General features: G+C 42.3%; 1 protein-coding gene across 12 annotated transcripts in view; it reads right to left on the bottom strand.

Annotated features, from left to right (window-relative positions):
* The window catches only part of SASH1 (SAM and SH3 domain containing 1), a 535,562-nt gene that overhangs the window by 109,939 nt on the left and 401,057 nt on the right, over positions 1 to 24,566 (bottom strand). For 2 of the 12 annotated variants that reach the window (XM_069010418.1, XM_069010419.1), the window contains exon 1: positions 4,715 to 4,774. The exons of 8 other annotated variants lie outside the window; for them this stretch is intronic. Coding sequence is in view for 2 of the 4 variants with exons in the window: in XM_069010409.1 (XP_068866510.1) it covers positions 11,855 to 11,950 (96 nt within the window). In the remaining 2 variants the exon portion in view is untranslated. Of the gene's footprint in view, positions 1 to 4,714; positions 4,775 to 11,854; positions 11,974 to 13,609; positions 13,738 to 24,566 lie in introns of those variants that run through there. 2 more of the 12 variants (XM_069010413.1, XM_069010409.1) reach the window with 2 other exon arrangements.

Genomic DNA, 24,566 nt, shown 5'->3' on the forward strand with positions numbered 1-24,566 from the left:
ATGTTGCTTTTACTGGAGACATTGAATGAGTTACTCAAGTGTTGCACATCACGGAGATGCACCTCAAACTGAAGCACAGAACAGTTTGAAAAGCCCCATATGGCTAAAGAGATCATAGAGAGCAGAAGCTGGCAGAACCCCAGTGTTAATGAAGTTTGCAAAAACCACTGTGTCTCTACAAAACCTGGTAGCTGATTCTCACCGACCCAAGGCCCTGAACCACAGGCTGAAAGAAAACAGCTGTAGATAAAGACACTTGGACTTGGATGGCAAGCTAAGTCCTCACTTGAGCAACATCTCAATGCATAGCAACTTGAACATCAAAAGGAGAACATCCTGCTAACTAACCATTTGTCAAAACAGTTGTCATGCCAAAGAAAAATATCTCACCTAGTTGTAAAAGTGACAGTAACATGAAAAGAAAGTCTCAGATGGAAGGAGTTTTCTCACAGACTCTGCTTCTCAGATGAAAAAAGTGACCACAGTCTCAGGGAACACCACCCCATAAACCCAGCAAGAGTGGCAGGACCACCTCTGTACCAGGATGCATCTGAAGCAACACAAAACCAGCAGGGCACTCTCTGAGCAAGATGTTACACCGCTTTTCACAGTACGTACCATTATCAGTTTCAAAACAAAGGATGTACAGTAAATAAGCTCCTTCATTCACAGAGAATTAGGATTCGAAAGAAAACAAAGATTTTGCTGTATGACTCTTTCAAAAGGAAAGGAAAATCATGTATTTTCAGATCTGGCAATCTCTTCAAAGCTGGAGAGGTGCAGTCTGGTTCAGAAGGAGTTACATGTGACCAGGGCATCAGACTGTCTCCAGGAAAAAATTAATTGCACTCTCATCCCCAGCTTGTTTTAGCTAACCAGCCTTCTGCTACAAATTACCCATTCAAAGCATCTGCTGGTAATACCTTGATGGGTTAGTTTTACATTACTCATACACACATCAATGGCTACCCACCTTTAGCCTGCATTTGTCTCTAAGCAAAAACAAAACAAGGTGCAACCAACTAGATGTGAAGGCTTACTCTGCACTCTGATATCCCTACTCAGTGCCTGAAATAAGCCTTTTCATTTCTGAACCAAGCTTAAGTCTCCATTATTTATTTCCCATGTGCTCCTGACGTCCACACCATTCAGCCACCTCCTCTGGGCCTCCACGAAGCCAGCCTGCACACTGACCTTCCTCTGCCAAGGTCCCAGTGCGTGCTCCAGTCATTTCCTGCCATGAAGGCGGCAATTCCTCCTTTCACATGATCCTTCTAAATCCGTAAGTTACCCTTCTCAGCTGGGACTCTTTTCACTTTTCTGGCCACAGAAATACAGCTCTGGATACTGACTCACTGCACCTCCATCCCCTGTCATCCTCTGTTTCCGCTTTATATGAGAGGTGTTTTCCTAAGAGGGGCATATGTCTGGAGGAAAACCCCTGCTTCACTCTTAATGTTTTGGTTTTGTAAACTGCTCAAGCCCCCCTCGCAACAGATCTGCCTAGGAAAGGCAGAAGGGTCAGCAGGAGTTAACATACCTTTTTATATCCCTTTCCTCTCTCTTTCATGGCAGTTTATAAAAAAAAATAACTAACTATCTGTAAGCATTCTGCAGTAGTTGTTATTAGGTTTGGCAGACGAGAAATGAAGATTTGTACAATCTTTTGTATTCTATGTACACTTGAGACAAGAATTAAAACCCACAAGTAACTTGGCAAAGATTACTTGAAGAAAGTACCATTCCATCAGAGAGAAAAAGCAGCATTGAGAACATCCACAGTTGTTTTTTTTTTTTTTCTCCTCCTACTTTTGGTAATTAGGAACTCAAACTCCACACTGACCAAACCCAGTGAGACTCATCATGACTAGGATAACAAGGATATGCAGAAGGATGCCTTTCCCTTCTCATTTACGTGTGACCACACACCATATGTGTGATGAAGCTACTCTTCATCATCACCACCATGCCAGTATTTTGGTGAGGTCCTTGACCTTATGTTCTCTGTTCATTTCCTGAGTTTAGATAGCTATCATGCAAAGCTTAGGTTTTACAAAGTTTATCCATCTGCACATATATACTCACTCCCTGACACAAAATCTAAACAATACATTGCTGGGTTTGGGCTGAGCAGGAAACAATACACTTCACTGAACTGAAACACCCCAGTGTCCCTTCAATTCACTACACTTCAGAACATGGCACTACAGTGGAGAGGGACTGCACAGGATTAGACTCCATTTCTTGTCTCATTGTAAAACACTCCAAATAAAGGTAGGTGTAATTAGAGAGGAAAACAGAATTTTTAAGGATGGGCAGTCCTTTTTGCACTACCTACAAGTGAGCAGTCTCCACTGACTAAACAAGAAACAAAACAGACCTTTCCCCCAAACTGCAGAAGAAAAATTTCCTCTAGAAATTTCCTCTCCTTACCAGGTTTTTTGGTTTTGAAATACAGTATCTTTACCAGTTCTCTGATAAAATGTTGCACAGGGAAATCTTTCTCCCCAGTCTTTGTATAAAACATGATATATCCCCAAACACACTCTGAGGCATCATGTTTTTAAAGTGTAAACATACAGTCATCTTGAAGATGGAAACTTGAAGACAGGAACCACAACTGACATACAACATGTAGTCTGCCCACACCTTTTCCTGTTTTACAATGGTTATTTATGAATTCTAAGGTGGGAAAGAAACCTAATAATAGAGTGGAAATCACAACCTCCAAGTTGTGGTGGATATTATGTATGAACGCAAATACACTTATGTATAAAACAAGATTTTCTTTTTTTCATCCTCAGAGATTATGAACTGCAGTTTAAATGCAAAGGACTTATCATCAGCTTTCAGAGCTATTTCACTGAAGTGGCCAACCACTGAAAGCTCCAAAACTCACAAGTATCAAATATTATTCTGTATAACTAAAGGCTACGTTAAGTCTATGCAGTGATATTGATAACAATATGAAAGCATGTATGACATGGATGGTAAAAAGAGATGACTCTTAATTTAGCAATAGAAAATAAGTGTTTTCAATTTGCATTCCATCCCTAGGATTGCACTAGAAATTTCTGGTGTAAAAATCCCTTTTGGCTGAGTAGCAATATGCAGGATGTGTCTGCTGGAAAACTGCGAGCACAGAATCCAAAAGGAAGGAAAGTGTTTCAGAACTGTAACAGATATGGATAAACAGAGATAATAAATAGGCAGAACACAAGCATACAAACATGCCTGCAAATGTAAAATGTGTAAAACCCACAGATTCTTAAGCAGTGACATATCATTTCTAAAGATATATCTTATGAATCACAAGATATTACTCTGGCAAGTGAAATACCTTAAAAGCCTAAAATGCCATTTTTTCTGAAGTGCAATGTAATGATATACAATCAGCTCTAGCACGTGCTTTCATCCAAGCTCCAGCTGTGGATGTGCACTCTCTGACGGAACTTTTAATAGTGCCACCATGGTGCAATGAGCTCTCATGTTTCCTCCATCGAGTTAGACTGGGGTTCCAGTGAAGCCAAGAGCAAGCTCTGCAGAGCAGGGTCAGCCTGTGCTGGCATTGAAAGAGGCAGGAGGCTCAACTCATCTGAACTTGTGAAAGAACAACAAAAGATGCATTTTCCTTTCTTCTTAAAAGCCTACAGGCCAGACATCGCTCGGCTACAAATAAACTTGTGCCTTAGGCTCCTGAAGTTTCTATGTAAACAGTGCTGAAAGCAGACCCTTTATCTTTTGTTTCTTTCTTTATCTTTTGTTTTCATCATACGTATCAGTGCTGCACAAAGCATCTTCAGTTGCACGTGAGAGGGTTAGGAGCATCTCACAATCAAGAGATTGCTCATATACTCTCAATTTAATATTGTAACAAGCATGGTACTGTTTCCACTATCATCTATCAGCTCTTGGCGTGCTTGCTGCAAAGCTTTCAAAGCGTTGCTTTTATTATTATATTAAACAGTTACCTAATCTCCTTTACACACACTCCCACACACAAAGAATATACTCCAGGTGGAGAACACCATGAGATTAAATATTAGTAGGCTGTTACCCACAAAGAGCAAAAAGCACTTCATATCATCATAAATACAGTGACAATAATGAAACATAAAAGGATGTATTATTGAAAATTGTATTACCATGCTTGTAACCTTCAGGGTGTATGTTTACCCATGCACATGAGAAGAGACATATTTTCTCCATCTGGAGTCCTGATAGCACAAACTGACCTCAAGAGCATATCCCCATGTCCATGCAGGGTCACAGGGAAGTCAAATCACCAAAGTCTAATGGGCTTGTAGCAGAGCAGATCCACAACAGCACCGCAACCAGATTGCACTCAGATTGTGACACGGATATTAGAAACCAGTTCTCCAAATTATTGTATGACTTTCCATTAAAAAGCCTGAAAGTGTGATTTATAAATCATTGTTGTATTATATTCTTAAGCTTGTCCATCCAATTTTCCAGCTACACCCTGCTTAAAACTATTTTCCAGATAGGTTATACAATCCCCACTCTCAGTTTTCAGCTGTTCACAGGAAACGTGCCTCTAAAACTAGTATGTAGCTCAAAAATGCTTATACAGGTGTCATTAGAACTTAAACCATTAAGTACTTTATTATACTAGTCTTAGTTCAAATAAACCCGGTACATTATAAGTCAGTGTTTCAAAGCATGGCAGTAGACAAGAAAGCTCTGCTATTACCGTAAGCCAGGAAAAATGTTCCCCTTGCCTCAAGAAGATGAAAGCAGAGCCAGCATGTCCACACCTGACCCACACCACAGCAACTGCACTCTGGGGGAGAGGGCACAGGTAGCTCCTTTTAAAGTCGTTACTTTCAATAATGGAAATCTCTGTTGTGAACTCTTGTGCCCAAAACGTGTTGTAATTTTTCCCTGCCAGTGAGTTAAGTCTCTTGATGTCACGCAGAAATAAAACCCCTTCATATCTCTTTATCTAATCCCACAACATGTCTACATGTATTTTAATGGAGAATATGTTTTTATAGTAGAAACTTGATTTTTAGATTTGCACGTATGAAACCCAGTTTCTTCCTTTTGTCCCATGAAAAACACGGAATTCAGATCCTTGCAAAGTCACCTTAGCATCCCTGCAGTCACAACCGCGTTCCTCCTCCTCCCACCAGTAGTAATGGCATCAGACAAAGCACCAGGTTCATTAGTCATCAGCTGCACCAAGCGATCACCAAGAGGAAAATTGTTAGCAGCACTTAAAACAGATATTGTGACAAATCACTTTGCTGGGTCATTACAAAGTAATTCCTATTCATCCTGTGTTTCTGAACCTCCCAAAGTCCGAACACAGCATGTACTACAGCTGTTAATACTGTGACAACAGGGTAAGTAGAAAAGAAGAAAGCCCAGGCTGCTGCACTAATGAAAAGCTACAACCATAGATTCCAAATGACAAGAGGGGGACCAGAAAGGTGCAGGAAGCAGGGCTGGGTACACCAGCACTGAGCACCCTCTCCTCCACAATGCCACCTTTGAAGGGAAAAAAATCCAGAAGGAACATAGCCCAGAGCCAAATCTGAAACAGTTCCACTGGGTCTAGAAGGAGAAATTCTGACTCAAACTCCTTTGCCCTGGGCACTACCCACTCCCTCCGTCCCTTGGCCGGGTGCCACATCCAGCAGTGAGCCCATGCTGCATTGCTGCGCCCTGGTCCCTACACTCTGCTCCTGTTTGCACAGCACTTTATACAGTCAGCACTAATTTACGCAGATTTCTAGACAGCATCAGACTAAGTTAAATTAGTCATTATCTACTTCTGGAAAACGTCATTTGCTCTAAAATATGCTACAAATAAGAGGTTCTCACCTGACTATAGAAAATGGTAGCCAACATGTGTAGCACAGTACATTGCATTCCATGTAATAAAAATCCTTTAAGTGCTTATGTGCAACACCATCTCATTTTCCACATCAATCTTCACATTTTCTTTCTATTTAGAGACTGCCATTTTTTTCATATCCACAAAAGGAAGAAGGCATCATTACAGGCAAATTCTGGTGATCTTGTATTCCACTGCTCTTAAAAAACAGAGAGAGATTGGTTGACTGACTTTCAAAAGATGAAAAAAGTATGGAGAAAAAGAGTATTTCCAAGTTGGTATTCATAGCAAATCAGCAAGAGAAAGAATTTGCTTTCAAGAAAGAATGAAGAAGGCACAAGAACCAAAAGCTCTTATCACTCCTCATGGCGTAGGGTCTTATGGGGACTAAACTCTCTGATGGAGACATCTGTTTTATGTGCCCTGACGTGCAAGAAAAAGCAAAGACCAAAGGTTATCTCTGTGAGCTGTCTTTCTTCATAAAGGGATTAGCATTGCTGGGCATAACATTTCATGGAAAGGGAAAGGAGATGCAACAGGCTAAGTTTAAATTATAGAATTGAATCCAGCACCTAAACTGACAGTCAGTTGCTCTCTGTTTTGACTTCTTTATTTGAAAGCAAAATACCCTCTGTGGTTTTGTAAAATAGGAAAAATAATATCTGCTAGTTTGAAAGCAGAGATCAGGCCTTCTGGGTTTATCCTTATTGTTGCAAGTGGAATATGATTTAGAAAATGTGCTCCAAATAGAAGTTGGAACAAAAATGTTTTGAATCAGAATATCCCAAAGCACTTTTTGAGTTAATTACACAGTGCCACAGGCACTTTGCTGACATGTCTTCAATAAAAATCATAAAAAATGAGTATATTGCATTTTCAAAAGCACATTCTACCTGAAGCAGCTATTCAGTTGCCTGCAGTTTTCCACAGAGCTGTGCTGTGTCCATGATTTCAGCGGGAGTGGCCTTTTGGTGCCAATCTGACACCAGAAAAACAGCCACCCAAAGAGAAACTGGGAGAGCAACAGAGTAGAGATTTCCATTGGAGGTTACAGTGATTTAAGGATGGTTTAAGGAAGAGCAATCCTGGAATCAATCTTTGGCTGGTGTTAGCTGCCACAACTCCTCCTGGCAGTTCTACAACTGCTTTTATCAGTCAGGGATCTACTTCCCTGATCCTTCCAGATATCCAGACTCCCTGGCTTAATATCAAATTCCTCCTCCTGAAGTATGTTAGCCAGTATCCAATTACATGTTATCACAGTACCATTATCAGCTGGCGTCTTTCTCTCTTTTGGTTTTTTTCTTTATTACTTTGATAAGAAATTCAAATAGTCACTTAAACATGGAGACCAAGATAGATTATATATGTAAATAGTAGGGCTCTTGGTAGCCAAGTGAGCTTTATTGTCCTCAAAATACTCTGTTCTCTTCAACTAACAGCAGATGGTGGGAAAGGACTGGTTTTCTCTCAGCAAAAGAGAGACTGCAAAACTGCAAAATACTATCAAAAAAGAAATAATTTTCTTTTTGTTTCACTTGTTGTAATTGATTCAGTAGTTTGAAACAAGAAACTAGCTACCGCTTTGAAATAAAAAGCTGGAAAGACTTCTAATTTTGTGGCATCTCTTTCAAGTTCTGCTGTATCTTTTGCATCTTGGCCATTGAAGACAAAATCTTCTCACACAAAAAAGACACTTTCTTTAGTGAAATTCCTGCTCTATTAAAATTGTTTCGTATTGCCAGTGATTTCATTAATGTCACAGTTTAACCCAGATCTCTCCTATCTATATGAGAAGGAAGAACTTTGCATAAACAAGAGGGGCACTGGAATGTCTTCCCTGTACTAAGGTCAATAGCCCATGTTTCGAAAGCACATCTTTAAAAGAATGAAGTTCATGATTTTCACTTCATACTACAATTTGTTCTCAGATCTCATCACATACAAACCTTTACACATTTAGCAACAAGGAGTTTGCTATCGCCACATCAACACACGATTCTATGCCAAAAATACCCATTTTTATAGCACTGAGTTTTGGTGATGCAGAGAATTTATTACTACTCACAATCCACTGCTCTCGAAAACCTTAATACACTTCCACCATCCACTATTGCTTTGCAACACTGAAAATTAAAATTATTCAATACATTCCAACACATGATTGCTACAGACTAAGCAAAAGCTTTTGGGCATAATTTTGTTATCTAGCGAGTTCCATTAACAGCACAAATAGCTTGAGGTGCTTATACCACAGCTGCACCTATGGAATATTTCATCAGAAAAGTGCAAAAGGGAAAAGCCACATTTACTTCAGCAAAATCCTAGTACAGCTGCAAGCATACACTCAGTATTTATCAAGTATAGAGATATTATGTGACTTCAAAGTCCATAAAATATGCTCCTTACAAGCAGCACTTGACAACCATTTGTTTCCCCTGCAGACCTGGGATCTGCCACCACAGGTTCCTCCTAATGAGTTCCTATTTGAAGGAACGTAAGTAAAAATACACAAACAACAAAATATATTTATCCATATAAATATGGAGAGGGGCTCAATTTGTATTTCAAGTAACTTCAGTACTGAATACCAGCTAGGCTGACACTACGGCCTCTCCTCCTAATTCAGCACCTAGAGCAGACACCACCACACTCCACAAGGCTTTCAGCAGGTCCAGCAGGAGAAAGGCAACACCTTCCCCTCCTCTTCCCCACTGCTTTAACTTCTCAGTATGAGGGCAGAATCAGGAATTTTATCACTTTTCTAAAAAACATCTTTTTTACTGTCAGGACAGCAAATTGGTGGAACAGGCTGCACAGAGAGATTGTGCAGTTTCTGTCCCTGGAGGTTTTCAAGACATGATTGGATAAAGCCCCAAGCAACCTCACCTGACCTCAGAGCTCTCCCTGCTTCGGCTTGAGGATAGGTTAGGTGCTGCCTGAGGTTCTTTCCACCCTGCATCATCCTACAATCATGGCTTAAGAATGCATTTTTCTCTTTCATTCAATCAACAAACTTTTGATGATCACCTTCTTTCTTCATTTCATTCTAGTTTTCTCCTTCCAAGATCACAGAAGCATAGAATAATGTCTGTTGGAAGTGACCTTAAAGATCACCTAGTTCCAACCTCAGCTGCCATGGGCAGAGACACCTTTCACTAGAACAGTTTGCTCAGAGCCTCAACCAACCTGGCCTTGAACACTTACAGGAACGAGGCACCCACAACTTCAGGCAAATTGTCCAGTGCCTAAGCACCCTCACAGTAAATAATTTCTTCCTAATATCTAATCTAAATCTACCCTCTACCAGTTTAAAGCCGCCATGTCCTGTCACTACATGCCCTCATAAAAAGTCTTTCTTCATGTTTGTTGCAGGCTCCCTTTTAGGTACTGGAAGCCTGCAATTAGGTCACCCTGAAGCCTTCTCTTGTCCAGGCTGAATAATCCCAATCTCTTAGCCTTTTCTTCACAGGAGAGATGCTCCATCCCTCTGACCATCTTGGGAGCCTTCCTCTGGACTTTCTCTAACAGGTCCATGTCCTTTCCTGTATTGGGGACCCCAGAGTCAGATGGAGCACTGCAGGTGGGAGGCTCACAAGAGCAGATCTTGGCGTTTCTCTCCCGCCTCTCTCCCTCTGCTAGTGCATTCCCTTGGTAGCTTTCAGGCTGTTGCAGGGCCAACCTGGCCAGCCTATCACTGCACCAACTTTTTCATTCTTAGAGCCAGCTCCAGTGAATCACTCTGGTGCCTACATCTGTGCTGCCTAGACAGTTTGAGTCATGAACTGCTACAGATCCCAGGAAATTAAGACCCATACTCTCACATAATTGACAATGCAAAAGAAGTAAGCCACCTACACAGGCCACTGATATGGTATCACAGACTACAACCAACCAGCTATAGACTTCCATTTGGAAGCCACAAGTCTAGTTTACTGCTTGCCTTCTACAACACAGGTTTGAAAGAGACAAAGCTCTACGCACCACAAAGATGAGCAGTGAAAATGGCACTGGAACAACTTCTTCCTTGCCTTCAAACAAGGACAGAGCACTCAATTCAGGTTAGGACCTTATTTTGCAGCCTCAAGAACTAGAAACTCTTTAAAAATCCAAATCTGAAGAAAACTGACAGCTTGCAGGGAGAAGAGCTTCTGTCTTCCCTCATAGGCGACTCAACACAAGGTATCTTTTTGTATTTGTAACTGTGTTGCAACACAAAAAACTGAAGTAAGAAATGCTAATATTACTGGGTGATGTTTGCAATTGATATAAACCAGCAACTTCATAGTCACAAGATGACTCCTTTCTGTAAAGCTGACCAACTCTACGACATAATTTTAGCATAGTTTTAATAGAAGACAAATAGTAATTAAACAGATCTGTTTTCCCAGGAAGGAAACTAGCTTGTATGGCCAAAAGAAACCTATTCAAATTATTAGTTGTGTGACAATCAGATCTTTTTCTGCACTGAGCTTCAGCGTTGTAGGCTGTTGGTCTGGCCTCCTCAAACACTCCTTCCCAGGCATCCAATAGCACTTTGCTCTTACTAAATGCAGTACTGAAACCTGCCAGAAAAAGAGAGAAAGAGACTGTTCATAAAGTACCAACTGTGTGCTCCTTACAAACTGGCAGAACTGACTCTGCTTTGCATTCTTAGATTAAAATCATTAACAGTAAAAAAGTGTACGCAGTTGGGTGCTATTAAACTGAATGTCATGTCAATGGAGAATTTCTGTGAAGAAAAGGAATGACACAGGTTTTTTAACCTGACTTTGAATATTAACAGTAAATTCCACGTAGTAAAAAAAGGCAGCATAAAATGCTAATTAATTTCTCTGTTCAATTCTATAACATTTCTTCTGAATTAGATCCTGTGGATTTACCATTAATTATGTTCCATGGCAGTTTTCAAAAAGTATTTTTCATAATATTCTTGAATGTCTGCTGGTTAAATGTTAACAACAAAAACTAACACGTATCAAGCCTATTCATTTGCTTTTAAAATGAATAAACAGGCACTCCACTGTTGATTACCACATTCCTGTATCACTGGAAGGCTGCCAGCTCCAGTACGTATATAACGTTAGTATTTGTTTTTTTGCTGAGTGGCAGTCCTCTGCGGTAATTATCATCTTGGACCTAAAGTAAATATTATTCTCTCGCTGAAAGTAGAAATAAAGGATTGACTCTTCCTGTATTTTACTGTTTGCCATCCAGTCTGTCCTGTCGGTACGCTACGTACCCATTAAACGTAATTCCTTGAGCCCTCGTTACTGGGGCCATCTCTTTTGTCTGTAACCAGTGAATTACGAGGATTAGTCCCTCCTCAGAAGATCACCGGCGCAGAAACTCCATGGGCCGTAACCGAGCAACTCGTCTCCGAAAAACTACCGGGAGTAAGAGCTCCAAAGCCGGCGCCTGGGAGTGCCGCGGGGCCCCGGGAGCGCTGCGGGTCCGGCGGCCGTGCCCAGGAGCCCCGGGGCAGCGGCCCCCACGCGCGGGGCTTCACCCCGAAACACGTGCGTGGGATGCAAAGGCTGCAGCGACACCGCCTCCAGCCCAAACTGCCCTGAATCGGCGTCACGCCGGGACAACAGGGGGACAATGCGCCCATTGATCCGGCTGAACCGGCGCTCCCGCCTGCGTCCCCGCCAGCGGGCAGCCCCTGCCCGGACCCGCTCCTTGGCGGTGCTCGGCGCGGCCCTTCCGCCCCTTCCACCACGACAGCCCGGAGAGCTCTACTCCAGAACCGCGATGAAGGCGGTCACCGACACAGCCCTTGGCTTTGCCCGTGAAGTTAGTTTTTCTGGGACGTATGCGCCCGCACAGGGTGGGCATGCTCCAACTCGGGCAAACTTCGCAGCAGGTGCTGGGAAGACCCGGCGAACGCTCCGCAGCATCTCCATCCCCCCACCCCACCCCAAACACCCGTCCCGCGGCAGACTGCCCCGCGGCCGCCCCGGTCCCAGACCCCGTCGCCAGCGCACTCACCAGGATGCCCATCACGTCCGCCCACAGCTGGGCGAACACCTCCGACGTGCCGCTCTCCGCCGGGGCGGCGGGGCCATCCGCCCGCTCCCCCTCCATGCCCCGGCCCGGCCGTCGGATCAACGCCGGCTCCCTGCCGCCGCCGCGGCCGGCCCGCCCCGCCCCGCCATCCTCCCCCGCCCCGCTGCGGCCCGGCCCGCCCCGGGACACCGCGGGACGGCCCCGCCGCCGCCGCCCCTCAAACTTTCGACCCAGGGACAGGGCGGCCGGCGGTGCCGCTGCGACCCAAAGCCCCTCCTTCCCCACCCGCCCGTGGGCTCGCCCGGCGCATGTGGTCGCCCCCGGGCGGCAAGGGCCCCAGCGCAGCCCCGGCGGCTTCAGGCACCCCAAAAGTCAGGAGCTGGTGTCGGGACACGCGTGGTCGCTGGCGTAGCGCTTGTTGCTGCTGTTCCCGTTAACCCCTATGCCGGTGCCTCGCCTGACGGCCGGGACCTCCGGTGGCCAAGTCAACAGCGCTTTCTTAACACCGGGGAAAGCCTCTGGGAAGAGTGTCAGCCGCACGCGTTACACGGCGGCAGGGGAAGGGGCACCCTGTTAGTTCAGGTTTAGAGCTGGGGTACCGGACCGCATCATTCTCCTGAGGAGAAGTGCTCTGTCACCCATCGCCCTTGGGGAAGGACTGTGGGAACGCTGCCCCTCCTAGTCTGTGCCTTATGCTACCTGGTACCACCCCCAATCCCCATAATAGTCAAATTAAATAATTACTAACTATGGACAGCAGCAGCGATGCTCCTGCATTCTACCTGGAAAACTGCTAAGTGCCCATGCACGCACACACAGTTCTTGGGGAAGGCACCTTAAATAACTGTGGCCAAACCCCACTGCCCATGGATGGAAGGAGTGTCAGAGGTCAGCAGAAGAATAACCCAAAGGCCTATCCACCACCTCACTCCAAGCGTCTGCTGTGACCAGCAGCAAGGAAATCCTTTACTTTTAGTGCTCATTCCTAAGCTTTGAAATGTTTAGATGCTTCTTGAAAAGCTACTGTTTCAAGCTGCCATTTACTGGAAGCACCTGTCTGCACGGGGTGGTGGGGAAAGTGATGTATTTAATGGATATGCAGCTGTCACACACTGGCCAAGCATTTTGAGACCTCACACAGTTGAGCAGTCTGTAGATCCTCCAACATCCCTCCAGCCCTGCTTGCTGCCAGCCTGTATGTTACATGCCCTGCACCACCCAAACACAACTCAGAGCCTGCCCTAGAACCTGTGCTCCTGTCCAGGCTCTCTGTTCAGCCCTGGGGTCTCCTGGCATCAGGCTCCTGTCAGCCCACAGCTGACAAGGCTCACACTGAGGGCACAGCACCAGTGGCCTGGGAGGGCTGGAGCAACAAATGATACCATTTGCTGTCAGGGCTAAACATAGTATCTGGAGAAGGAATAAAGGAAAAGTGGGCTTATTGCACTCATCTTCTCTTAATGTTCTCAGCAATGCTCTTTTTCTGTCCTCAAAGCCAAGATTGTGTATTTGACTTTGTAGACTAGCACTGGAGAGAAAAGCTGGTCGAAACACTTCCTTTCTCATCAACTGCTACACAAAGAAAGGGACAAGACTTTTCTAAGCACTGTGTTACTGCAGCTTTTGCTGGAGTTGTCAACAGCACACACTGAACAGAGAAAACAAGGTAGGAATTATGCTGAGAGAAAGTGGTAGAGAAACCACTGATGATGTAAAAATATGCACAGTTTTACTCACCCTCCTTTAGGATGCACATGTAGGATACACCCTGTGTAAGACATCTTATTGGCTAGTAATGACAAATAATGAAATGCCCAAATCAGGTATAAAATCTCTTCCAATTGACCTTTAAATTGTACACAACTATAAGTATGAGACTAAAGGCATGTCTGAAGTCTCTCGGTACTCTGAGATGGCTTGCATAACTCAAAACTAGTTTAATTAGTCAGGGGTAATTTACTGACTGACCCTCTGAAACTCAGGTTGAACCACTTACAGTAGTAATGTCAATCTACTTTAAAATACCTGAACAAGGCACACTTGATCTCAGGATTTAAGTATTCTTGGCTCCTCATACACACTATCTTCTGTACTTCGTCTTTTTTATAGATGGAGACATATTAAGAAAAAAACAAAAAAACCCCAACTCTGCAGCACAAAGCCTAAAGCCCCTCACTGTTGTGTCTTGGGCGGCAACAGATGAAGATTGAATAGGTGCAAGGGGCAGTACTCCCACTTGCCTGGCCCCTCCCTGCCAACTGCCCTCATTGCTTCTGTGCAATGATGACTACACCACTTACAGAATAGTGGGTCCCGAATAACCACACTTTTCAGCCTTGCAGTACAGGTAACAGAAACTAGACTATAAATTGTGGTGGTCCCAGAGTTGCTTCCTGAGCCATTATGTCATCTCTTTTGTGGAGGCAGCAGCTTTCATCAGAGGAGCATGATGCACGGCTGTGGCCATCTTCCCCTTAGCCAGTTGACTTTAATTTATCTGAGACACAGAGCCTTTGATTTCAAGAAAGTGAGATAAGGAAAGAAAGACCTTGCAAAATCACATGACTCCAGGAGCAGTTGCTTTAAAAACCAAATGGACATGACAGAATCAAAACAAATCCATGGCAGTTTACAATAGCTACCACCTTCTGTGGTCTTGCAACTACAGCATTTATGCATTTCCAGACATTCACAACATGCCATTTTCTCAAGACGTTCAATGAATATGACATGCTAAAATAATTCTCTGCTCTTCCCTCAAGTAGAGCCACCCTCTCCTTCTAGATAGGACAGGGTTCCTCTATTTTAATGAAGCCAATGTCTTGCAGAAATAAATCCCAGGAGTATTTTACAAAAACCAGCTGCAACAAAAGTATGGGAGTTTTAGAACAAGCAGAAACTCAGATCTTACAAGGGTTTTTAAGCCCAGCTATGAGTGCAGTATTTGGTTTGTGTTACAACTGCTACTAAAAAATTACAAATTATTTGAAATTTGGCATGTTAGAATACAGTTTTTGTTTGCAGTTTTATCTGTAGTTGCCTAGACAATAACTCAAGCATCGACAAAAGACTGCTCTCTAAAAGCATCTTGTGCTGGGCCTCTCTACAGCTATTGGAAGAAATAAATATGGTCAATTTTCTGAGATTTTTTTGACATTTCACAGGAGCTCTGACCAGGTGTGTAACATTCAGAAATCTTGGAAAACTGTCATTGTGCACCTTCAGGGTAGCACTAGGCAGCAGGGCAGCAATCCTGATACGATTCCCCAGTGTGTTGCAGTGTGGCTACAAAGCTCCCCATGTTTGTTCTGCAAATCTCTGAAGAGGAGATAGAAACAACTGACACGTGGTCAACCTAGTCTTGCTGAGTTATGGCAGACACACTGTGCATATGTTCCTATCACACCATCAGCTACACGTGGGTGTAAAGTTAGTAAGAGTTCCCCACATATACAAGCCAGGCAGGATTAACCAACCAGGAGAGCACTTGTCTGTATTCAAGAGAGATAGACTTTCTTCTAGAGGAATACTCAGAGCAGGATCCTAGCTCCAGGTTAAGGTGGGCATAGAGAAGCTCATCTTTCTCCTTTCTTTACTGAGGGTTTAGGGAGATGGCCTTCACTAGGACAAACTCTTTCTTTGTGAAAAGCACAAACCTCAAACACAAACCTCTGAGTCATTACAGCAAAAGATGACAAACTTTCTGTTCCAAAGCAGTGTGTGCCATCTCACCACAATATCACATAAAAGTGACACAAGGGTTTCAGCAAAGCATTTAATAGTGAAAAATTGAAATATGCATCAAAATAAACTGGGAAAACCAACATGCACTATCATAACCAGACTATCACAACTGTTGTCACCCACATCAAAGGCATTTAATCCAGGAAATCTATACCATAAACAACCTTGAGCACTTTGATATCAATTTTAAACTATATACAAGAGGGTGATATCAGGTTGCCTTGGAAAGGGGATCATGCTTCACAGAGTAAATGGACACCAAACTTCATGGGTTCCCGATAGATGACCTGAGGGAAATGGCTTCCTGCTCAGAGACCTGGCAATTAACTCTGCGTGCATGAACAAAAACACATGAGGTTTCTCAACAGCACTAACAACACCCTGCCCAGTATATCAAGACCAAATCAGAACATCAAAGCCTCAGAGAAAAAAATAAGCAAGCCATTGTATGTAGAGAGGCTGCAGGGAAAGGGAGAAATAAAAATTCCAGCTAGATCCTGCAGGTGACCTGTCAAAGCCCTAAAACTCTTAACACAAGAACATTACAATGGAACACACTATTAGCAGTGATTGCATCTCCTTTCAGCTCTCTCCCTCTTCCCCCTTGGCGGAGGTCATCAAATTGAAAAATACGAAGTTTCACATCACAGCTGTTGATTACAAATGCAACTCTTAGCGGTTGCAGGTTCCATCCCATCAACTTACCAAGATCCATCTTGAACGATTTTATCTCATTGTCCTTGCTACAGTTTTTTTCAAAGTCCTTCTAAAGTATAATTTCTTTTACCTCTCCCCTAAACTTAATTTTTGAATTATTTTCCTTAAGAACTGTTTAAGGACTATTATTTCTGATAGCATGGTCCTTCAGAGTAGGGATCAGCCGAAGGGGCCAGCAGCTGCTCTCCAACAGAAAGCAAACATGCCAGCTCCAGCAGGTGCTCTCTGCCGTGGGATAGAATGGGAATACACATACCTGACGCATCAGTCGATCTGACAAGCAGGCTATCACTGTCCCAGGCTCTCCTAGAATGTACATGTGTAAACTAGGAGGGAGTACAAGGTCCATCACGCATCCATGATCCATCCATCCATTTGCACATCAGATTTCTATATATTCCAAAAGGATCACATTTCAGCACCCTCTGCCAATTAGATAACTACAGAAAATATTCCTGATTTTAGAAGCGATACAGACAGTACTTATCCAATGTCTTTAAAATGGACAATATTTAGATCATATACTACATGCTGTACAGTCAGAAATCACTAATTATTCTTTTAGAGGCTTAGCTGCCAGCTCCCAGTCTTACTGCCAGCCTCATGACTGTATCACATCCCAGCGAGAGCAGCACACTAATATGCCCAGCACAAATCAGATGAAGTCTGTTTAATAGGAGAAAGCAGTTAGTAGAAAACAAACTGCTTTATTCTGATAAAAGTCTGAACTCTACACATTACACCCAATTTATCATTGCCTTAGATATCAGTACTCCACTAGATTAAAACATTAGAAGGTGGGAGAGACCTACGCCCAGGGAAATCATTCCAGTAGTCTTAATATTTTGGGCTAGCACTGCACTCAGTAGATGCAGAAGTACTGCTAAGCTTGGCAGGCTTCATTTAAAATACAGTAGCTGTGACTTTACATGACAAATCATGTAAGGAAAAGAAATCTAAACACAGCAAGCATCACAGCCCTCCTGGAAGGATATCTTTTGACTCATAAGGAGAAAGGAAAGGTTGACATCCTTCCCTTCCTGCCCACAGATATGCTCCACAGAGGCCTCTCATATCCTGCCCAGTTCCCCTGTCTACCATGGAGCACAGCATCGCATTTCTTTACTGGGAGGCGGTAGCACTAGCTCAGCCAGTGGAGGGGCTCTGGGAGCTGGAGCATGGCTGGTGAGGAACACATATCCCGAGGGAAACCACAGCCACGATCCTGCTTAGGTGCACAGCATGCCACTCCAAAACTGCCTGCAGATCAGGACTTCAGCTGCTTCCCACAATGTCAGGCACTGTCTGGAGATTTTCCAGAAATTACTAAGACTCTTGTTTTTTGTGTTACTCACTTCTGCCTTCTCCACCCAAACTCAGTATCCCCTCTTCTCTACCTGCACAGCAAAGCCAGTTTTGATGCGTTGTTTTTTTCTTGTCAACATTGAAATAGCATTCACTTTTTTCTTAGCTTTCTGCAGCACTTTTTACAAAATTTTTTCAGAATCTTAATTGATTTTTCAGAAAGGAATTCAGCATTCTTTGAGATACCTAGGTGTAGTCTCTGCACTGTCATTCATGGGAGGTTGCTCAACTGCACTGTTGCATTTTTTTCGTAAGCAGCTGCTAGAAGGGATGCATACAAATCTTTTTTGTAAGAGACTTACAAAGCCCATAAAGACAGAAGTATTTAGCTCAGTGTCCTTTGGCTGCTCTTCTCCCAAATAATTTTAGAACTGTGGTAGCAAAAAACATGAAAAGCTAGCCTCAGAACCAGGAATAGGACTTCAGCCTCTCCTTTTTCCAAATGTGGTGTCCTTTGATTCCTTTGTTGAAACTCTTAATAAATACTAATGAAAAGGAGTCTGATGATCTCATCCTAAAGCACATCATAAAAGCAGCATAAGGTACAACTCAGTAGTGTGTGATAACCATGTATTTCAGAGACGCTCAGTGCTGATGTAAATATCACTCCAAATTAGCTGTGGTAAGATGGGAAGAGCATCAACAGAGATGACCAATCTCACAGAGTGACACCTATATTACTACTGTATCACTTTGTGACCAGCACAAATTTTTAAAATAAAAGTGTACGCACCTCACAGATGATGCTTATTGCATCTCCCTTAGAAAGGGAAACCAACATTTTTAAAAGTAATACTTCCTGGAAAAAGAAACTCAAGAGCTTTCATTAGTTTCAATTTCATTAATTGTATCTTTGCAAAAGCAACCAAGCATGAAATGCAAACTTAGATCTTAAAAAAAAAAGTTATCTGCCTGTTATAGAGATGAAACTTTACAGAGTTGCCCTTAGCAAAATATTATTACAACAAAGTACATGTGACCCAAACATGTCAACTGTAGGCAGCTGGAAGAAAACAAAAGAGGAAGAATTGCTTAGCTTCTCTTTCAGAACAGATCACTTCCATGCAAAAGTCACCTCCTCCACACTCCACCTAACACCCATTCCCCAATTTACCAATTAAATACTGCCCCAAAACATAGCAGAACAAAACTTTTTCCTCGGATGTTTCTCTGAAAGCTACTACACTCCCCCTCCCCTCACCCCCATCTGAACAAGCAGAAAACAGACCCTACCAAAGCCTGAATTTCAGTCCCACAAGGATTCAGAACTGAGCCTGGACTTTCCACTTTTTATGCCTATGTCCTAAGTCACGAAAATATATTAGCAGCGAAGAAGTAGGTGGCCCTAGTTAATGCAGACGCTGACCAAAGAAACCTGCCTGATGCTCTCAGCTAGCCACAGATGACCAGATGTGATAATTTGATGTTTGCTTGCGTATCATGTCAGCCTAAGGTCAATTCTCCCTTCTGCAGCCACTGCAGAACAATTTGCTGGCTTCAACCTCTTCTTTCATATCAGTTTCTGCTGAGGTAACTCCTGCTCCATCATCAGAGCTTCTCCTTCTGCTTGCATCCCTAGAAACAGCTCTCATCAGTTCTCTTCCCTCACTTTCCAAACAGCTGCCCTATCTTTCCTTTTAAATGCTTTCTGCCCATTCTCCAAAGTACCACACCTAACTAAAACATGGGTGTCCTCCTGATGTCAGAGCTGTGCCCCTGGCTGAGCTGTGTGCCATGCAGCAAGCCCAGATATGTACATAAAGAGTGAGTTTATGGAAAAACAAATGGCAGTTGACCAGCAAGCAGGAAAGCAGTTGTGTTACAATTTCTGTTGTAATGTTTAGTGTTCAGAAATCACAGATGTCAGGCACCTGAATATTACACTTGCATTTAAATATAATGAAATTTTAAAAGTTAAGACTTTTGGAGTGCTTCAGCTTCAGTTGTCTAAGTAATTAGGGTGCACTTAGGTCACATCTTCATCCTTTTATTGAAAAATAAAACCCGGAATTTACATTTCCATTATTTAAAAAACAGCAGCAAATTGGAATTTTTACATCACTGGCTGCAGGTGTTAGGATGTTAAATAAATCATCAAGCCAGCGATGAAATCTGGAGCAATCACAAGACTCTGACACTGTAGTCAAGATGATAAGTATTCATTTCAGCTGTGGCTGTAAACACAGGCATGAGCTTGATTCACAGGGTCTGTGCTCCTCTAGAGAAGACTTATTCTTCACTGCCCAGCAAGCTGTACCATCAATCACTCTGGACTCTCTCTCAAATCAGAGTTTCAAATTGCCATGGAAAAATATAATAAAACCTGCTTTGCACTCACTAACAAGAGTTAAGAAAGAAGTGGAAAATCATATCCAATCTGTACATTTCATTTTTCCTATATTGTTAATGACATGTTTCACTTCATAAAATTTCATTAAACATATAGAGAAACATCTCTATACAAGCAGGCACACACTGCACTTCATGTCCATAAATTCATTGAAGGGGCAGGAGACACTTATTACTTCTGTAACACAGTGAGGATGGGGAGTAATTTCAAGGAGCAGCTGCTTCCAGTTAGGGTAGCTCAGCTGGAAAGCAGAGGTGCCTGTCAAAGTAATTAAAATGAGAAGAAGCCATCTATTTGAGACTCCAGCTTTTAAGCACTGGGTAACCCCCTCCCAAAATGTAATTAAAAAAAAAATAAAGACAAGTGAAAACAGGCTTAAGCATTGCTGAAAACATACCTCCAAGCTATTATATCAATAAATATTTTGGGAAGCTCATGAACAGAAGGATCATGGTGAGTGTGGTGGTGTGAGTGGGAGGAATGTACTGTCCACAACTCAACCAACTGCATCAATGATGATACAACAGCCCTTGAGGGCAGTGAGCTTACTGCACTGGCTCCATGTTGATGAAGTTTTACAGGGAAGTTTTTTTGTTAAAGTATATGTAGAGTAGGCTGGTATCTCTGGTTCTCAGAAAAATAATTTTCATTTGCAAGGATTTAATAATTAGGCAATTCTGTTTTGTGAGGCCAAATATGCTTCTTCAGTCCAATGTGTATCCTATAGCAACATATGCCTAACAAAAAGTAATTGAGATTTGGGTTTTTGAAAATGACTAATACACTTCATCCCAGAGGTGCATCACATGTTCCTTTTGACTTCTGTGGGAAGATGTGATTTGTGAGAATAAATTTAAACAAACAACTGTCTCTTGGCTAGATGAAGGTTAAAAGGGACTGGAAAGGATGCAGTGATTATCTGAAAGCATGAAGGGTGTGTAAGCACCAAGGGGAAAGCCAGATTGCAGACAAAAGCTCAAGAGGGTGTAACTCAGGGCAATGAGATAAATGTATGTGTTTTTAAGCCCTGAAATACTGGCTCATAAAACGATGACATTATTTGTGTGTGCAAACTGGCCATTTCAGTCATTGCTGTGTGTCACCGAGGACAGAGTATGTGAAAGGGAATTAAAAGGAATAAAAACAATTTGCTATATTAATGAGAGGAATATAGAGAGAGCAGAAGTAACTCCATGTCTTAGGGACAAGCCAAGTGACCTTATGGATTCACTCCATATTTGCTGTCTCTGCCTCTAAGGAGGAAGCAGCAGGGATGGGTGGTGAGCTCACAAGGCTTTGGGCTAGATACAATCCATGACTTAATTTCACATGACTTGCAGCTCCATGAATTATTTTGGGTGGTTTTAATGGATGATTCTAAGGAGTATGCTATCTGAGCAATTGCCTAAGAAGTCTGAAAAGCCTATGTGGCCCTTAGGTTTCCCATGGTAACACGAGGCATTTAGGGAATACATAAGCACACAGTAAGATGTCAGCAAGGTATTGGGTCTCATGTAGACAATTTTCATTACTCACCAGATTTTGGGTTTATATAGAAATCTAAAACTCCTAGAGATAAAAATTATATTATTGTATATTATTATTTATTTATTATATTTGTATATGTAAACTGCAGGTGCAGACAGATCTAAGAAATGACTGCCTTTTGACTTGTCAAAAAGACAAATTCCTTACCTCCTAAAGGCATTTGCCAAGTGTTGTGATACCTTTTTAACTCCTAGCATTTCCCAAATAAATACTAACAGATATGGACTTCTTATGAATAGAAAAGAAATATAATTATCCTCTTGGATAGTTAAAGCAGTTTTCAATGTATAAAACATGATTTAAACTTATGCCTTCTATTGCCTGTACTTGCCTAGCTAGTGTTTATGTTTGTCTGTAAACAGAAAATAATTCAAAGGACCTAATTATTCACAGCACCTCCAAACATGTACAATATCATCCTCATCTGTAAATAGATTTCAGCAAGGGAGAAACTGGTTTTAAATATTTTAGCACCCATTTCCCAAAGAAGTATGAATAGGTAACAGAGGTTAAGTAGCTGAATTGTTTTATATGGATGCATGAGAAAGGATTGTAACAGACTTCAGGTATGACAGGCAATTCAGGGCAGTGTCAAAGGGCAAAACAGTATCAGAGTACTTAGTGAGCCTGGTGGTTTCAAATAAGTTTAACCTGCTCATGTTCATCCAAGAATGCCCAGGCTTGGCTTCAAGATGCAAGGATTTTGGCAGTAATAATGACTGCTGTCTCCATGTCTTGTTCTCACTCCTGTGCCATGGTAATTACAAATGAGGGCTCATGAAGAAGAGAGTTCAAGAAGGCTAAGGGAAGGCAAGCACAGGGCTGGAAAGACACACAAATTAGTTATATAATGCTTCTTTTTCTACCCTATTATCCTGTAAGAGTTTTAAACAGCCAAATGGATTTGACAAGAATTAATTTTGTCAAATCAATCTAATTTCCTACTTTGGAGGATAATTGGTAGTGGATAAGAAGTAGCAGCAGCTGGAATACATATTGAATTTAATAAGGTTTCTACCTTATTCAACTATTGCCATTATAAAGTCGTATACAACTGGTTGAAAGAAACACTTTCAGGGATTCGTTTTCAGTGGCTGGCACCAAAGGGAAAAGATATATTGAGTGAGGTTTTGCAGGGATCTGTTTTTCAATATTTTAATTAACAGATTGGCCAGTAGAATAGAGAATATGCTCACTAAATTTACAGATGAGAGACAGCTCAGAGTGCTTGAAAATAGCTCCTGAGTGCATCAAGAAAAGTCATCTTGCTGCAGAAGAGCAAGTTTCATAGGAGGACATACCCAGTACAGCCAGTAGGATACAGAGCCATGTGTAAGACGTAGCAGTCTATACACTGCTCACCAAGCCCAAGCCCTCAGCTGGAGTTCTGGGTTGTCTTTTGACCCAGTGTGCCCTAGATGTCAAGACTGACACGGACTAATGAGAGAAAATGTAGAAGACAACCATGTAAATGAGATGTTTACAGGTAGAGATTGAAAGAATGAGGATACTCTATCCAAGGCAAAAGAAGATTGCCAGAGAATAGGATAATAGTTTTCAAAGATGTAAAATCTTTGATTCACTAAGAAGAACAAACTTCTCTATCTGTTGGGGATAGGGCAAGAATGAACAGGCTTAATTGCAGCTAGGGCAATTTTCAGTTAAATGCTAGAAAAAGCTTTCTAACTGCAAGGTTCATAAAGGTAATGGAATTGATTTCCTGGGGTCAGTGTGGTGCCTTCATACCTGTCTAACCTGTTCTTGAGAGACTCCCAACATCCCATTATTTTGGTACAACCAATTCTGCTCTGGGGATTGGAGTCAGCTACATAATCTCTTAGGATTTCTCCAGTCTTTTTTTTTTTTTTTTTTTTTTTAATGAGTACTTTTTGTATTTTAATTCTTTAAAACCAGACTGTGAAAGCCCTTTGCACAGCAGCCAGCACTTACTCGAAAGGATGTATGAATGGCACTCATGCCAAAAGGCCAAGATCCAATGCTGCAAGTTAGAATTAGGGTTTACACATATCAAGGATACCACAAAGGGCATTGAAATGCTTTGCATGCCAGTGCCACAGAAACAACCACGGTCACCTGAAGAACTGGAGAATTTTTATACAGGCTATTTGTAAATCCTATGATTTTGCTACTGAACAGAAGATCTATTCCAGAGTTTGCAACCACCTGGCCTGCTTTTAATATTAACATTTGCACAAGATGTTTGAGTGGCTGTGGCAGCATGTAACTGATATGACTGAGGATGGCAGTTGCCAGAGGGACAGGCTGCTGTACAAGGAAGCCAAGAATCTCAAACTCAATATGCTTCACAAGAATAATCCTAAAAATTACAGCTGCTCATGGGCAAGGAGTTTGTTCATTTATACTCCAGCTGAAATGCATTAAATACTTGTTTGGATATTCCTACCCCTCTTGGTCATATCCAGTGAGGATAACTATTAATTACAGCTACCTATCTGAAAGTGAAATCATCACCTGCTTTCTCCAAAGAGGCAATTGCTGGGGAAACATATGTAATCTTTCAGGATTTAAATGCTGGAAACACATTGCAAATGTAGCTTTCTTGTGTAAACCAGACCTGCCAGGGAGTGTACAACCTTTAGGAGAAGGTACACTTGAAACAGTTATTCTGTTTTCATATATGCAAAGACGGTGGCATGCCAAGATAGCAGAAATAATTGGGACATATTTTCTTCTCTGAGACCTTCTCACCCACCAGCCTTTTGGAAATAAGACCCTCACCCTTTCTGGAATCCTAAAACTGGACATTTGCAAAATCCCTCCTTTGGGAGTCTGAAATGGGGAGGAGGCATAGAAGGATGTGTGCATTCACACATTCCCAGAGACAGCATTTCACAGACATCTTCGTGTTTTTTACACATACTCAATTACGTCTGTCATTATGGGATTTCACAGACAGTGCTGCTATTTACATTAAAACATATGCACACA

The sequence above is a fragment of the Aphelocoma coerulescens genome, chromosome 3 (assembly GCF_041296385.1).
Source record: "Aphelocoma coerulescens isolate FSJ_1873_10779 chromosome 3, UR_Acoe_1.0, whole genome shotgun sequence".
NCBI classification, from domain to species: domain Eukaryota; kingdom Metazoa; phylum Chordata; class Aves; order Passeriformes; family Corvidae; genus Aphelocoma; species Aphelocoma coerulescens.